Raw genomic sequence first — 15,682 nt, forward strand, 5'->3', positions numbered from 1 at the left:
AGTAATGCCGGGGTGAGATGGTATCTCATTGTTGTTTTAATTTGCATTTCTCTAATGGCTAGTGATCGCGAGCATTTCCTCATGTGTCTGTTGGCCATTCGAATGTCTTCTTTGGTGAAGTGTCTGTTCATTTCCTTTGCCCATTGCTTTTTAACACTTTAAAGAGGTCTTTTGCAGCAGATTTGCCCAACGCAATACGTCATTTGATTTCTTGACTGCTACTTCCATGGGTGCTGATTGTGGAACCAAGAAGAATGAAATCCTTGACAACTATCATATTTTCCGTTTATCAGGATCTTGCTTTATTGGTCAAGTTGTGAAGATTTTTGTTTTCTTTAGGTGCAGTCCATACTGAAGGCTGTGGTCTTTGATCTTCATCAGTAAGTGCTATAAGTCCTCTTTGCTTTTAGCAAGCAAGTTTGTGTCACCTGCATGTTGCAGGCTGTTAATGAGTTTTCCTCCAATCCTGATGCCACATTCTTCTTCATATAGTCCAGCTTCATGGATTATTTGCTCAGCATACAGACTGAATAAGTATGGTGAAAGTATACAACCCTGACACACATCCTTCTTGACTTTAAACCATGTAGTATCCTCTTGTTCTGTTCAAACAACTGCCTCTTGGTCTATGTATGTACAGGTTCCTCATGAGCACAATTAAGTCACCTGGAATTCCCATTCTTCGCAATGTTATCCATAATGTCATGATCCACACAGTTGAATGCCTTTGCATAGTCAATAAAACACAGGTAAACATCTTTCTGGTATTCTCTGCTTTCAGCCAAGATCTATCTGACATCAGCAACGGTATTCCTCAGTCCACGATTAGGTCATGTTAATGAGGATTAGGGTGGGATGCAACACCCTGACTCAGGTCGCAGCCCTGATCCACATATACCCAGTGGAAGATTGATGCCAAGATACATAGAGATCTCCAAGGAATGCTGGGCCTACAGATGATAAGGAGGCAAGGACCTTCTCCCAAAGCCGAGAGAGAAAGCCCTCCCCTAGAGCTGGTGCCCTGGATTCAGACTTCTAGCCCCCTAAACTGTGAGTGAATAAATTTCTGTTTGCTAAAGCCATCCACTTGTGGTTTTTCTGTTATAGCAGCCTAGATAACTAAGACAAATGCCAAGAGAAAAGAATTAACAATCACAAGGAAAGAAACAAAACAAGAAGCCATGGGAAGAAAAGATGTTAATTATTGAAAAGAGGTTAAGGGAGGTAAGAAAAGATTCATGAATTTAGGGATTGCAAGTTTCACAGTGATCTTAAGTGTGCAAGTTCAGTGGAATCAACAAAGTAAATTGCAGGGGTTGAAGAATGAATAGGGCAGGAAGGACCAGCGCTGCTCTTCTGTAGCCACCGATGTGCTCTGCATACAAGGTGATGGTAATTCATCAGTCTGCTTTGAGGTTTTCATTGTTTTTTCTTTTTTTTTTTAAAGTAATGGATATTGATTATATTTCATCAGCTATCCTCTATTACCTGGCCACAACTGGGCAATATGTGTGAGAGTGGCTGACTGTAGAAGATATTTCTATATAGCACTGAAGTAGAAGCACCTTGTAAATCATGGCATCAAGTTCCCTAATTTTATAGGTAAGAAAACTAATCCACCTAAGTTCTCAGAGCCTGGGATGGAACCCAGTAGTTTGGTTCAGTTAGTTTAATCATTTAAAAAATGGTGCAAGTAAGGCCACTGCTTATGGTCACTTAGTTTCATAAAGGAATAAAGGACTATGTGCAGTGAGAGTTAGGGAAGAAGCTGTTGTGGAGGTCATATGGGTCTCTTACCCAGTGTCTTTCTCAAAACTATTGTTCCTCCATTTAGTTATCATAGAAGTAAGTCAAGATAATGTGGGAATGGGATAGCTTTCATTTCTCTCCTTTAGCTGAGGACCCAGGAGGTAAAGGTAGAAGTTGTTTTATTTAAAAATAGACATCTACATGAGCCTAATAGGTTCTAAAGATGATAGTCATGGTCAAAAAAATCCTAACCCATCAACGCTAAAATCTTAGTTTCATTTTGAATATTCAGTTTTGTGGTCTAAATATAATTTAGACAACTGTAGATAGTGTCTAAAAAAGGAACAATGAACATGTGGATGTTCAATTAGTATTCTAAGGGATGAGCCTGAGAGAATCTTGAGTCAATGTTCAGTATCAGAAGACTGAAAAGGTTCTTTCAGATCATTAATCCATCCTCCTCAGTTTTCTTGGAAACCCTGGTGGTGTAGTGGTTAAGTGCTACAGCTGCTAACCAAAAGGTCAGCAGTTCGAATTCAATAGACACTCCTTGGAAACTCTATGGTACAGTTCTACTCTGACCTATAGGGTCGCTATGAGTTGGAGTTGACTCGACAGCAATGGTTTTTTCCCCCCCAGTTTTCTTAGGAGGAAGCTGAAGGATGATGGTAAAAAATGGAAGGGATATTTGAGTTTCTCTTCTGTGCTAGGAGCTTTATGCTACCTTATTTATGAAGTATATATCAATATCTCCATTTTATGGATGGAGGAAACAAGAGCCCAGATAGTTTAAGAAACTTGTCCAAACTTGCTTGGTTAATCCATGGCTGAAAAGAGATTCTAATCTGGCCTGCTCAACTCCTATTACAACATACTTTCCACCTAAGATAATAAATGTAAAACCTTTAGCACATGTTTTGGTACATACTAAATGCTCAGTTAAGTGTTAGCTATCATTCAGTGAATCAGTAGCAGTTAGGTTTAAAACCTAAGTCCCCTGAGTCCCAGGCTAGCATTCACTAAATAATTGCCAATTTCTTCTAGGACATCATAAGGAAGGTTAAGAGATTAAATAAAAAGATAATAATGAAACAGTTAAAGTTGTACAATGAAGCTTTAGAAGAAATCTCATTTCAACTGATGGTAGTGCTTTAATTATCATATTTTAATACCAACTGTTGTTAAGTCAATTCCAACTCATGGAGACCCTTTGTGTTTCAGAGTAGAACTGTGCTCCATAGCATTTTCAATGTCTGTGATCTTTTGGAAGTAGATCATCAGGCCTTTCTTCTGAGGCACCTCTGGTTGGATTTGAGCCGACAATCTTTCAGTTAGTAGCTGAGTGCTTAATGGTTTGCACCACCCAGGGACTCCTATGTTTTTAATAGCAACTGTTTATTTATATGACTTTGTCAACTGGCATAACTGAGGCACAGATTGGTTGAGTGTCTTTTCTTTGTGTAGAAGATCTAGAATTTATAAGCTTAAAAACTTAATTGGGTTATCTGAAAACAATAATGCAGTTTTGTAAAAGACATCAAGTTTATAATTAAAAAAACCCAAAAACCTAAAAAACTAGATTCCAAAGACCAGGTTTAGTTATAGCTTCTATTCCTTTGTGTGAATGGAGATTTTTAAGGCATTGTTTCCTAAAATATAAACAAGATAAAGAGAAAGTTAACATTGATTCCCTTCCCAATAGAAAAAGAACTGTTAGGCTACTTCCCTTTTTTTATTTTAATGTGAAAAAGGTTTGTCTGGAATTTAGAAACTAGAGCTTAAGAATAATCATTATTTTTTGTCTAGATACTTTTTTTACTTTTGTCTGGAACAATAACAAGCAATTGGAAATTAGGCTTAGGAAAGCCATATTATGGACAAAGGTAAAACAAAATCTAAGTTCTCTGCTGCCCTCTACATGAAATATTGCGAAATGTAATAGTCAACCTGTTCTTTCAACTTTCCAATTATATTTGTAAGGACCTTATAAAAATGACTACATAAACAATCTTTTAATCTATAGAAAACTATAGATGACAATAAAATGTGCATCTTTAGCCCTTGTGTAGCTATCATATATTACTAAAGTAAACATATATTTAAAATTCATACAAATGTATGAAAAAGATTCACAGATCATAAGAAATATTTTAAGGACTTATTCTAAAATAAGAAAATGATGTTCCATTTCAAAACTAGCATTAAAGATTACAAATATCTCCTATATTTCTCACTAAAAATAGGTTAAAAATATAATTTCAAATCTTACTAAAAAAAGAAACATTAATTGAAATATTAACAAAATGGAACTTTTAAGAAACCAGAGTTCCAAAATATCAAGTAGCGAGTTAAAAACAAAAACAAAAGCAAAATGCTGTTACATTTGAACAAGATGAATACAAAAAAAAACTAGTGATGGAGTTATATGTGAATATGAGTTTTTAAAAATAATTTGGATTAAAAATTTGAGTGTCTATAAGCTTCACTAGGAATTTGGCCTGGGAAAAGACAATTCAGATCAATTAAGTACTAGTTACAAAGTCTATTAAATACTATTAGAAACACTATAAACAGAATGGTATGACAAGCTAAGAACCTTGGTATATCATAAATAATCCTTCCCAATTATTTTTGATCAAAAACAGGTTCAGCAAAAAGTATTAACATAGATAGCCTCTTTATAGTATAGTTAGCAAAAATAGAGCCATATAGAGTTAAGCAACTGACTGGAGATGATAACAAGAGGGAACTGTTAAAAAAAAATCCCAACTTTGAAAACAGGCAAAAAGGATGACTGAATGCCCTTTCAATGGATTATTTCTCTTTCTTGGGCTATGTACTTTTTGTTTGATTCACTATTTTTTTTCTAAATTTTATTTATTTTGCTGTTGTTGCTGAGAATATACACAGCAAAACATACACCAGTTCAACAGTTTCTACACGTACGATTTAGTGACATTGATTACAATGAGTTGTGCAAATATTCTCACCTTCCTTTTCCAAGTTGTTCCTCCCTCATTAACACAAACTCACTGCCCCATAAGTTCCTATCTTTTGAGTTGCTGTTGTCAATTTGATCCCATATAGATAGTTCTTAAAAGAGCACAATGCTCAAGGCAGACCTTTTTTTACTAGTTAAGCTAAACTACTGTTCGGTTTTAAGATGACTTCAGGGGATGTTTTTGGTTTAAGGTTTAAAAATTATTTCAGGGCAATAGCTTCAGGGGTCATCCATCCCCCATGGCTCCAGAAAATCTAGAATCCATGAGAATTTGAAATTCTGTTCTGTATTTTCCCCTTTTTGATCAGGATTCTTCTGTGGAATCTTTAATCAAAACGTTCAGTAATGGTAGCTGGTCACCATCCAGTTCTTCTGGTCTCATGGCAAAGGAGGCAGGTGTTCACAGAGGCAATTAGTTACACATTCCATATCCGCCTTCTATTCCTGACTCTCCTTTCTGTTGCTCCAGGTGAATAGAGACCAATTGTTGTGCCTTGGATGGCCACTTGTAAGCTTTTATGACCCCAGGCATTATGAAATGAACTAGGAGGTAGAACAGAAGCAATAAACATGTTATTAGGCCAATTAACTGGGATGTCCCATGAAACCATGACCCTAAATCTCCAAACCAAGGAACCAAATCCCATGAGGTGTCTGGTTGTACATAAGCAGCCTCAGCAGCTACTTTTTTTTTTTTGCTTGTTGTTGTAAATATACCTATCATACAACTCTTGCCAATTTGACTTTTACAAGCGTACAACTTATTGACAGCAATTACGATAATTGGATGTGCAACTCTTAATCAATGGGATTTTTCCATCACTGTTAATCCCCGTTTCCCCCCTCCATCCCACCCTTGGTAACCACTAATGAACTTTGGTCTCTATACATTTGCCTTTTCCTGTCTTTTTATATAAGTGAGGTCATACAATATTTGTCCTTTTGTGACTGGCTTATTTGCTCAGCTTAATGTCTTCAAGCTCCATCCATACTGTACCATGTATCGAGTCTTCATTTCTCCTACTGGCTGAGTAGTATTCCATTGTGTGTATGTACCACATTTTGTTTATCCGTTCATCTGCTGATGGGCATTTAGGTTGTTTCCACCTTTTGGCTATTGTGAATAGTGCTGCAGTGAACACTGGTGTACAAGTTTCTTTTTGAGTCTCTGCTTTCAAATCTTTTGGGTATACACATAGGAATGGAATTGCTGGGTCATATGGTAGTTCTGTTTTAGTTTTTTGAGGAATTGCCACACTGTTTTCCACAACGGCTGTACCATTTTGCATTCCCACCAGCAATGGATAAGGGTTCCAGTTTCCCCACATCCTTGCCAACGTCGTTATTTTCTGTTTGTTTGCTTTTATCTTAGCTATCCTAGTGGGAGTAAAATTGGTATCTCATTGTAGTTTTGACTTGCATTCTCTGATGGCTAATAAAGTTGAGCATCTTTTCAGGTGTTTGGTGGCCATTTGAATGTCCTCTTTGGTGAAATGTCTATTCAAGTCTTTTGCCCATTTTATGATTGGGTTATTTGTCTTTTTGTTGTTAAGTTGTTGAAGTTTTATATATATTTTGGTTATTAGATTCTTGTCAAATACATGGTTTCCGAAGATATTCTCCCAGTTCACAGCTTATCTTTTTACTTTTTAGGTAAAGTCTTTTGATGAACAGAAGTTTTTAATTTTTATGAGGTCTCATTTATTTCTTTTGTCTTTTGCTGCTTGTGCTTTTGTTATTATATTAGATAATCCACTGTTGAAAGCTAGGCCTCCCAGCATTGCCCCTGCTTATTCTTCTAAGAATTTTATGATTTTAGTTTGCACATTTAAGTCCTTAATCCATTTTGAATGTGTTTTTGTGTATGGTGTGAGGCATGGATCCTGTTTCATTTTTCTGCATGTGGAAATCCAATTTTCCCAACACCATTTATTGAAGAGACTCTTCTTTCTCCATTGAATGGACTTAGCACCCCTGTCAAAAATCAGTTGAACACAGATGTGTGGGTTTATTTCTGGACTCTCAATTGTATTCCATTGCTCTACGTATCTATTGTTATACCAGTACCAGGATGTTTTGATTACTGTAGCTGTATAGTATGTCTTAAAATCAGGAAGTGTGAGTTCTTCTACTTTGTTCTTCTCTTTCAACATTGTTTTAGCTATTTGGGGCCTCTTGCCATTCCATGTAAAGTTGAGGACTGGTTTTTCTATTTCTGTAAAGAAGGCTGTTGGAAATTTGATCAGGATTGCATTTAATCTAAATCGCTTTGGGTAGTACTGACATCTTAACAATATTAAGTCTTCCAATCCATGAACATGGAACATCTTTCTATTTATTTAAGCCTCCTTTAACCTCTCTCAGCAGTGTTTTATAGTTTTCATTGTATAAGTCCTTCACGTCCTTGGTTAGATTTATTCCTAGGTATTTTAGTCTCTTAGATTCCATTTTAAATGGATTCCCCTAATTTCCCTTTCAGATTTCTCATTGCTGGTGTATAGAAACCCAATTAATTTTTGTTTGTTGACCTTACACCCTGCAACTTTGCTAAATTCCTGTACTAGCTCTAGAAGTTTTCTTGTGCACTCTTTAGGATTTTCTATATATAGGACTATCTCATCCACAAACAGAGATAATTTTACTTCTTTTCCAATCTAGATAGTTTTTCTTTTTTTCTCTTATTGCTCTGGCTAGGACTTCTAATATAATATTGAATAGAAGTGATGAGAGTGGGCACCGTTGTCTTGTTCCCGATTTCAAAGGGGAAGCTCTCCATCTTCCTCCATTAAGTATGTTGGCTGTTGGCTCTTCATATATGCCCTGAACCATAGTGAGGAATTTCGCTTCTATTCCAGTCTTCTTTAGGGTTTCATCAAGAAAGGATATTGGATTTTATTAAATGTTTTTTTTGCATCCATAGAGATGATCATGTGGTTCACTTCCTTTGTTCTACTGATGATGATACTACGTTGACTGATTTTCTAATGTTGAACCATCTCTGCATTCCTGGAATAAATTACACTTGGTCATGGTGTATTACTCTTAATATGCTGTTGGATTCTGTTTGCTAGTATTTTGTTGAGGATTTGTACATCTATATTCACAACAGATATTGGCCCGTAGTTTTCTTGTGGTATCTTTGTCTAATTTGGGTATCAGGGTTATGTTTGCTTCAAACAATGAATTAGGGAGGATTCCTTCCTTGTCTGTCTTTAGAAGAGTTTAAACAGTGTTGGTGTCAATTCTTCTCTAAATGTTTGACAGAATTCCCCAGTGAAGCCATCTGGTCCAGGACTTTTTTTTTGTTGGAAGATTTTTGATCACTGATTCAATCTCTTCACTTGTTATGGGTCTGTTGAGACTTTCTATTTCTTCTTAAGTCAGTTTGGACAGGTTGTGTGCTTCTAAGAATTTGTCTATTTCATCTAGGTTATCCAGTTTGTTGCCATACAGTTGTTCATAATATTCTGTCATAATTCTCTTTATTTCTATTGGGTCAGTTGTAATGTCCCCTCTTTTTTTTATTTTGGTTACTTGCATCTTTTCTTTGTCAGTCTAGCTAAAAGTTTGTTAATTTTATTGATCTTTTCAAAGAACCAACTTCTAGTTTTGTTGATTCTCTCTTTTGATTTTATTTATTTCTACTCTGATCTTTGTTATTTCCTTTCTTCTGGTAGGTTTAGGCTTAGTTTGCTTTTTTCTTTCTAGTTTCTGCAGTTGTCGAGTTAGATTGTTCATTTGAGATCTTTCTTGATTTTTTATGTAGGCCATTATTGCTGTAAGTTTCCCTCTGAGTACTGCCTTCACTGTATCCCATAAGTTTTGGTATGCTCTACTTTCATTTTTGTTTGACTCTAAGAAATTTGTGATTTCTTCCTTGACCTGTTGGTAGTGTAATAGTGTGTCGTTTAATTTCCATATGGTTGTGTATTTTCCAGGTTTTTTTTTTTGTTATTGATTTCTAGCTTCACTCCATTGTGGTCAGAGAAAATACTTTGTATGATATCAATCTTTTAAAATTTATCAAGACTTGCTTTGTGACTTAAAATGTAGTCTGTCCTGGAGAATTATCCATGTGCACTGGAGTGGAATGTATATTATACTGTTTTTGTGTGGAGTGCTCCATATATGTCTGTTAGGTCTAGTAGGTGTATACTGTCATTCAGGTCCTCTGTTTCCTTGTTGATCTTCTTTCTAGATGTTCTGTCCAATATTGAAAGTGGTGTATTGAAGTCTCCAATATTGAAAGTGGTGTAGTCAAGTCTCCAACTATTATGGTAGTACTATATATTTCTCCCTTCAATTTTATCAGTGTTTGCTTTATATATTTAGGTACCTTGATGTTGGGTACATATATGATTGTTAACTCTTCTTGATTAATTGACCGTTTCATCACTATATAATATCAATCTTTATCTCTTCTGACAGATTTTGTTTTAAAGTCTACTTTGTCTGATATTAAGATTGCCACCCCAGCTCTCTTTTGGTTGTTATTTGCATGGAATATTTTTTCCATCCTTTCACTTTCAACCTATTTGTGTCCTTGGGTTTAAGGTGTGTCTCTTGTAAATAACATACAGTTGGAGCATGTTTTTTTAATCCATTCTGCCACTCTCTGCCTTTTGATTGGAGCATTTAGTCCATTTACATTCACCATTACTGATAAGAAGTGATTTACTTTTGCCATTTTGTTATTTGTTTTTTTGTATAACTTAAGCTTTCTTTGTCTTTGTCCTTTAGTACTGCTTGCTTATGTGTTTTGTTAGTTTATTGTAATGAGCCTTTTTCGTTCCCTTCCCTTTTCCTTTTGTATATGTTTTTAATATATTTTCTTAGTGGTTACCATGATATTACATTTAAGAGATTGTATTTATAACATTCTAGGGTAAGAGCTACAACTGTTAACCAAAAGGTCGGCAGTTTGAATCCACCAGCCATCCTTGGAAACCTGATGGGGCAATTGTACTCTGTCCTATAGGGTCGCTATGAGTTGGAATCAACTCAGTGGCAATGGGTTTGGTTTTTTGTCTTTTTCGGGTAAGCTGGTACCAACTTAACTTCATTAACACACGAGAAATTCTATATCTATACCATTCCTCTCCCCCATTTTGTGGTTGTTATTGCTAATTACGTCTTTATATTTCATGTGCCCTGTAACATAATTTTATCCTTGTCTTTTACATATTTGTTACTAAAAAACATGAAGGACAAAACATTTAGAATTATCAAGCATGAGTACCTTATTACTAGCCCTTATACTTGTCCATATATTTCCCTTCATTAGTGAACTTTCTTTTTATATATAGCTTTGAATACTTCCTAGTGTCTTTTCCCTTCCATCTATAGAACTCCCATTAGTATTTCTTATGGGGCCAGTCTGGTGGATATGAACTCTCTCAGCTTCTGTTTGTCTGGTATCTTAGTTATCTAGTGCTGCTATAAGAGAAATACCACAAATGGTTGGCTTTAAGAAACGGAAATTTATTTTCTCACAGTTTAGGAGGCTAGAAGTCCAAATTCAGAATGCTGGCTCATGGGGAAGGCTTTCTCTCTCTGTTGCCTCTGGAGGAAGGTCCGTGTATATCAGGACAGCCTCTTCTCAGCCATGACTGCAGGTAGGCCTCTCCCTGACCCTTGGCCCCTCAGCCTCTATGCCCTGCTCATCCAACTGTCACAAAGCTCTTTAGCTCTGCAGATAAGTGGCCAGAGGTACCCCACTCCACCAGGAAGGCTCTTGCCCGAAGGCACTCAGCACTCTCTCGCTCTGTGGGTTGGCTCCCACGCCGTCTCACACCAGTCTCCTGGTTATGCTGCTGCCATTTCTCTGTTGTTGATTCTTGCCATCTTGTACCATCTCCAGTGTTACAGCTCTCTCTCTGTGTCTCCTCGTTCTAAGAGATTCTCAGCGCAGGGACCCCGGGTCCAAAGGATGTGCTCAGCTCCTGTCTCTTCTTCTTGGTGATATTGAAGTCCTTATCTCTGCCTGCTTCTCTCTCTTTTTATCTCTTGTAAGATAAAAGGTGTGACTCAAGGATGTGACTTGACTAAAGGTGGTAAGGGTGGTGACTGGGGTAAGGATGGTGACTTGAGTCACACCCTCTAGTAAGGCGGTAACTCAATATACCTCTCACCCTAATCCTGCCTCATTAACACAAAAGTCAATTCAGTCCCAAATGAGACCATAACCATAGGCATAGAGGCTAGGATTTACAGCATATCACAAAATGGAGGATAATTACATAAGATCACAAAATGGAGGACAACCACATGGTACTGGGAATCATGGCCTAGCCAAATTGACACAAATTTTTGGGGTACATAATTCAATCCCTAACATCTGGGAATGTTTTAATTCAGGAGGAGAGGGACTGGCACTCCCTAGAAGGACCTCTGAGAGATCGGTATTTTTGGTTTGAGACCCTCAGTGTCCCTGTGGGATTAAGGGAGCAGTCTCTACTTAGGTGATCCACCTCTTGTCTCCATTGTAGGGAACCTTCTGTAGAAGTTCCTATTAGTCCAGTAGCAGTCTTCAACAGCTGGGCAACTAACAGTTACCAGGTGGGAAGGGGGTCTCACGTTCTACTCAGATCCCCATGGAGGTCTGCCTTGTTGCTATCAGAGCCCCGCTGGTAGACTGTTGGCTGTGAGTACAGCCTCTACTCAAGACTCTTGCTTCCTAACACGCAGCAACCTCAGTCTGCAGTCCTCAGTGGCAACTGGAAGTGGGGGCAGACTAATCCCAGTTTACTACCAGGGAGGTTTACCCTGTTGGTTTCAGGGTGTGCAGGGAGGCTGGCAGAGTGTTTACTACAGGAGCAGACTCCACTGCAGAGCTCTTTTGTAGCAATTTGCAGTAGGCTTGCAGCCAACATTGTCTGGGTGGGGGAGGTGCTGGCACACTCCAAACAGACCCTCGGGAGATCTGCTTTGTTGCTATCAGAGCCCCCTCTGGAGTTTGTTGGTTGTGAATGTAGCCTCTACTAAAGATGCCTGCTTCTTAGCACACAGGAGCCTTAATCAGCAGTCCTCAGCATTGACTGAAAGGGCAAGCAGACAGACCAGAAACGACTCCTTGGGAGATCTGACCTGTTAGTTTCAGAGGCCTTAGCTATGGGGTGCATGGGAGGAAGGTAGAGTACTGACTATGAGCGCAGATGCCACCGCACGGGCCTTCCGTAGCAATTTGCAGTAGACTTGCAACTGACAGTGTCTGGGTGGCGGAGGTCTGGCACACTCCAAATGAACCCCTGGGGAGGTCAGCCTTGTTGATTTTAGGGCAGAAGCTGGGGGTCCTGTCTTTTTGTACAGGCAAGGGCTGTGGTAGTTAGGGAAGCACGCTCTTTCTGGGGCCACTACCCCAGTTCATAGCAACTGGCAGCCCACCGGCTGGGAGAGGGGCAGGGATGGTGGGAGAAGCAAGTTTCCTACCATGTGCGTCTCATTGTTGATTTGTTGATTCTTGCTTGTGTGTAGTTCCCTGTTGCTTTCCTCTGCTCCCCAATTTACAGTCTCTCAAAGCTGAGCACCATTTCCTTGTTGTATTTGTGGGGGAGGGTTGGAACGATGATTTGTTTATGCTGCCATTTTCCAAGAATCTGTTCCTTTCACTATTTGTTATTGATTAGGTTATTTTACAACTGTATAAGGGTAGATGTTAACTGATATCAATGCAAATGGTTGTCTGACAGCAATGTAAATAAATTTTGTAGGTAGAGTTACAGGTAAAGATGTAAATCTGCTTTGTATGTAATTTACAATCTTATTCCACCTTTGTTTTTTTCAGCGATTAGAACACTTCAATATTTCCCATAGTCCTCTGAACCAGCTTTGAATCCTGCTGGTTCATTCATCAATAAGTTAATTAAATCTCTGACAGTTCTTCATTCTTTAAAGAAAAACAAAAAAGACAGAGCAACTAGCATAGCAAAACAGAAAACTCAGATAAAATCTGCAACAAAATGAAGAGACAAAGTTTTCCCCTAAACCTCAAAATATGACAGACAGGGACAAGCTAGATAGCTGTGAGACCCACATGGGATCAGATTTATGCAAGAAGCAGAGGGAAGGCACCTGGGCTTCTCTGAAAGTCCTGAAAATAGGAAAACCCCCTCAAACTGCCAATAGAAACTCTAGTTTCTAGTCAGAGAACCATAGCCTAACCTGCAGGATCCGATTCTCAGGCTGAGGGCAAGAACACTGCTACGAAATAAGGCTTATTAGTGCTGAAGCAGTCTGGGCCATTTAAACTTTCAAAAGTAACACTTCTGAAAAAAGACTGCTAAAAGTAGAACCCAAATTGAGTAGAACAGGGCAATAGGAGCACAGACAAGAACAATTCCAGATAAAAGAGGGATCAGAAAAGAAAGATCTTAGAAAATATGAGACCATATATATATAATCACTTTGTGAAAACAACAGAAGAGGGAGCTCTGGAGTTATGAGGCTGAAAAGGCTATCCTGGTCTTTTCTTACCTAAAGTACAGAAAAGCTTTCTGCACTTAAAAAATGAGCAACAGAAAAGAATCATGAATCCCATTTAAAACTATTATAAGAAGACAGAGCATGTGGAGCAGGATAATGTCTGTATAGCCTAAAAGAAATTAAGAAAATGATAGAGGCTATGAAAGAATAACTTAAAACTCAGAAATTATGAGATTAGAGAAAAGGAAGATTTGAAATAAGAGGTGACAGAATTCAGGAAAGAATTAAAAATAAAAGAAACAATTATTTCAGAATAAAAAACAATCAATAATGCCTTAAAAAAAGTAAGAGATGTACAGAAGGAGAGTTTCAAAAATAAGAGACAAAGTGATACATATAAAAGATTAAAAAAAGAAAATCCAACATAAGTATAAAGGGTGGGGAAGGGGAGAGAAAACAATAGAATAGGAAAAACACTGAAAAGTATAATTCAAGAAAATGTTCCCAAAATAAAAGATGACTTGAAACTATATATTTATTATATTTTTTCAATAGTGGCACTTCCCACCAGGAAAGAAAATGTGAACCATGGATTTTAAGTTTGTTTGTTTGTTTGAAGCTATAGGTTACATCCTACTAAGGATGTACAATCAAATGACTGTTTTTAAATTATCAGAATAATTCCTTTCCATGCCAACAACTCATTTGTTTCTTTTCAGTTTTTTCAATTTAAGAATTAAACAAATGAACAAACAAAAACAACAAACCCAAACATGTTGTCATCAAGTTGAATCCAACTCATGGGACCCTGAGTGCTTTAGAGTAGTACTGTGCTCCACAGGGTTTTCTTGGCTGTAACCTTATGGAAGCAGATCACCATGTCTTTTTTTTTTTTTTTTTTTTGTGGTGCCACTGGGTGGATTCGAATCACGAACCTTTAGGTTAGTAGCAGAGAGCAAACCGTTTGTGCCACCCGAGGACCTTGTGACTATCTGAAGTCTTGGGCAGACATGGCAGTCTGGAGGACTGTGCGTACTTTAAAGTGTGAAACTTGGAACTAACTATGGGTGCTTCGGGCCAGAAGAAGAAAAGCGTTTGTAGTTCGTGTCAGAGAAGACATTTAGAGTTGATGTCTGAAGCACACGTTGTACTGCCCTACCTCCTTTTTTTGTATATATTATAGGCCTGGTCTCTTTGGGCATTTTGAGTTTGTGATCACTAGTTATAGCCTAACATTGTTTTGAGGGCAGTTTTCCGCTCATTCTTAAAGAACTAGAACAGTAAAAAGAAGGTATTTATAACAGCCAGTATTATTCAGTTTTGAACTTTATAAAAATGCAAAAACCAAATCAGCATTTATTCTTATAGCACAGAAATAATATGCTATGTGCATATTTTAAAATGCTTTTCTTTGACAGAGCAGTAAGGCTTACCTTAAGATCAAGGCTGCAGAGGCTTACAACATCATCATCTTTCTCTCTTCGTTTTCTTTTCTACAGGAAAAAAAAGTTTCATTCTTATAAAGACGGAATGCATTTTACTCCTACTAAGCAAAGACCTATACAACTAGAAAAATCACTTTTGAAAAATGAAGCCTTTGGTTGTATTCAGTATTCAGAAGAAAATTATTTTGATGAGGGAAGCTAATAAATTGTCTCTAGCATATGTACTGTCTAAATAGTGCCCCCTAACTAAATCTCCTGCTGGGAAGTGATTCTGCCTTATTAAAAAAACTTATGTAAATTTTTTCAAAACAGAACCCTTATGTAAGTCAAGGGCTGTCTGTACTTATTAGAGAAAAAGTAAAATAAGTTTTATACATAAATACACTTTTATTTTTTTAAAAAAGGAACACATTATTTATCCTATGATAGTAGGGAAGGAGTCTTTACTAGAAAAGAAATGTGCTTTCCTCCTCACCCAATGTAATTAAGACGTGTTACTTGAAGCAGGATTTGTCAACTGGAAGATGAACACACATGTCCCTGGAATACTTTCTAGTAACCACTCATTGCCTTCATTCAGCATTACTGGTGACAGAAGTAGCAAAACTATATGCTTATCTATGATTTCTGGTCCTCAATTAATTAATATTGAATAAGCACCCTTAAGAAACATTTTATTCTCCCACACCTCAAAATAACTTTTCAGATTACTTGTGATACAGATAATGTTAATGACATGTAAGCCAAGGTACATAATAATATTAGAAGTTTGAAAATGTACAATCCTTACAAAAAATTAAAATGAGAAAGACAAATTGTAGAAACATAAATGCAGCCATGTAAATTAGAAAAGATGCAAAGCAAACTTAAAAGTTATATTTTAAATAAATCAGGTGTACCAAAGAACCATCACACAAAAAGATCCAGGCTCAGAGATTTCATAGCTAGGTTCTTTCAAATCTTTAAGAAACAGATTTCTAGTTCTTTTTACAAACTAAGCGTAATACCAACATGAAAGTCCAGAAGAGTTGGCACACAAAAAAGAAAACAACAAAACCAGTGTCAG

The 15,682-nt window shown here is 37.2% G+C and overlaps 1 protein-coding gene across 1 annotated transcript in view; it reads right to left on the bottom strand.

The window, feature by feature from the left end:
* Positions 1-15,682, bottom strand: part of NET1 (neuroepithelial cell transforming 1) — an 80,248-nt gene that overhangs the window by 16,933 nt on the left and 47,633 nt on the right. Inside the window, exon 3 of the mRNA XM_004379720.2 lies at positions 14,605-14,664. Coding sequence (XP_004379777.1) covers positions 14,605-14,664 — 60 coding nt within the window. The remainder of the gene's footprint in view (positions 1-14,604; positions 14,665-15,682) is intronic.

The sequence above is a fragment of the Trichechus manatus genome, unplaced genomic scaffold (genome assembly GCF_000243295.1).
Source record: "Trichechus manatus latirostris isolate Lorelei unplaced genomic scaffold, TriManLat1.0 scaffold00067, whole genome shotgun sequence".
In the NCBI taxonomy this organism is placed as follows: Eukaryota; Metazoa; Chordata; class Mammalia; order Sirenia; family Trichechidae; genus Trichechus; species Trichechus manatus.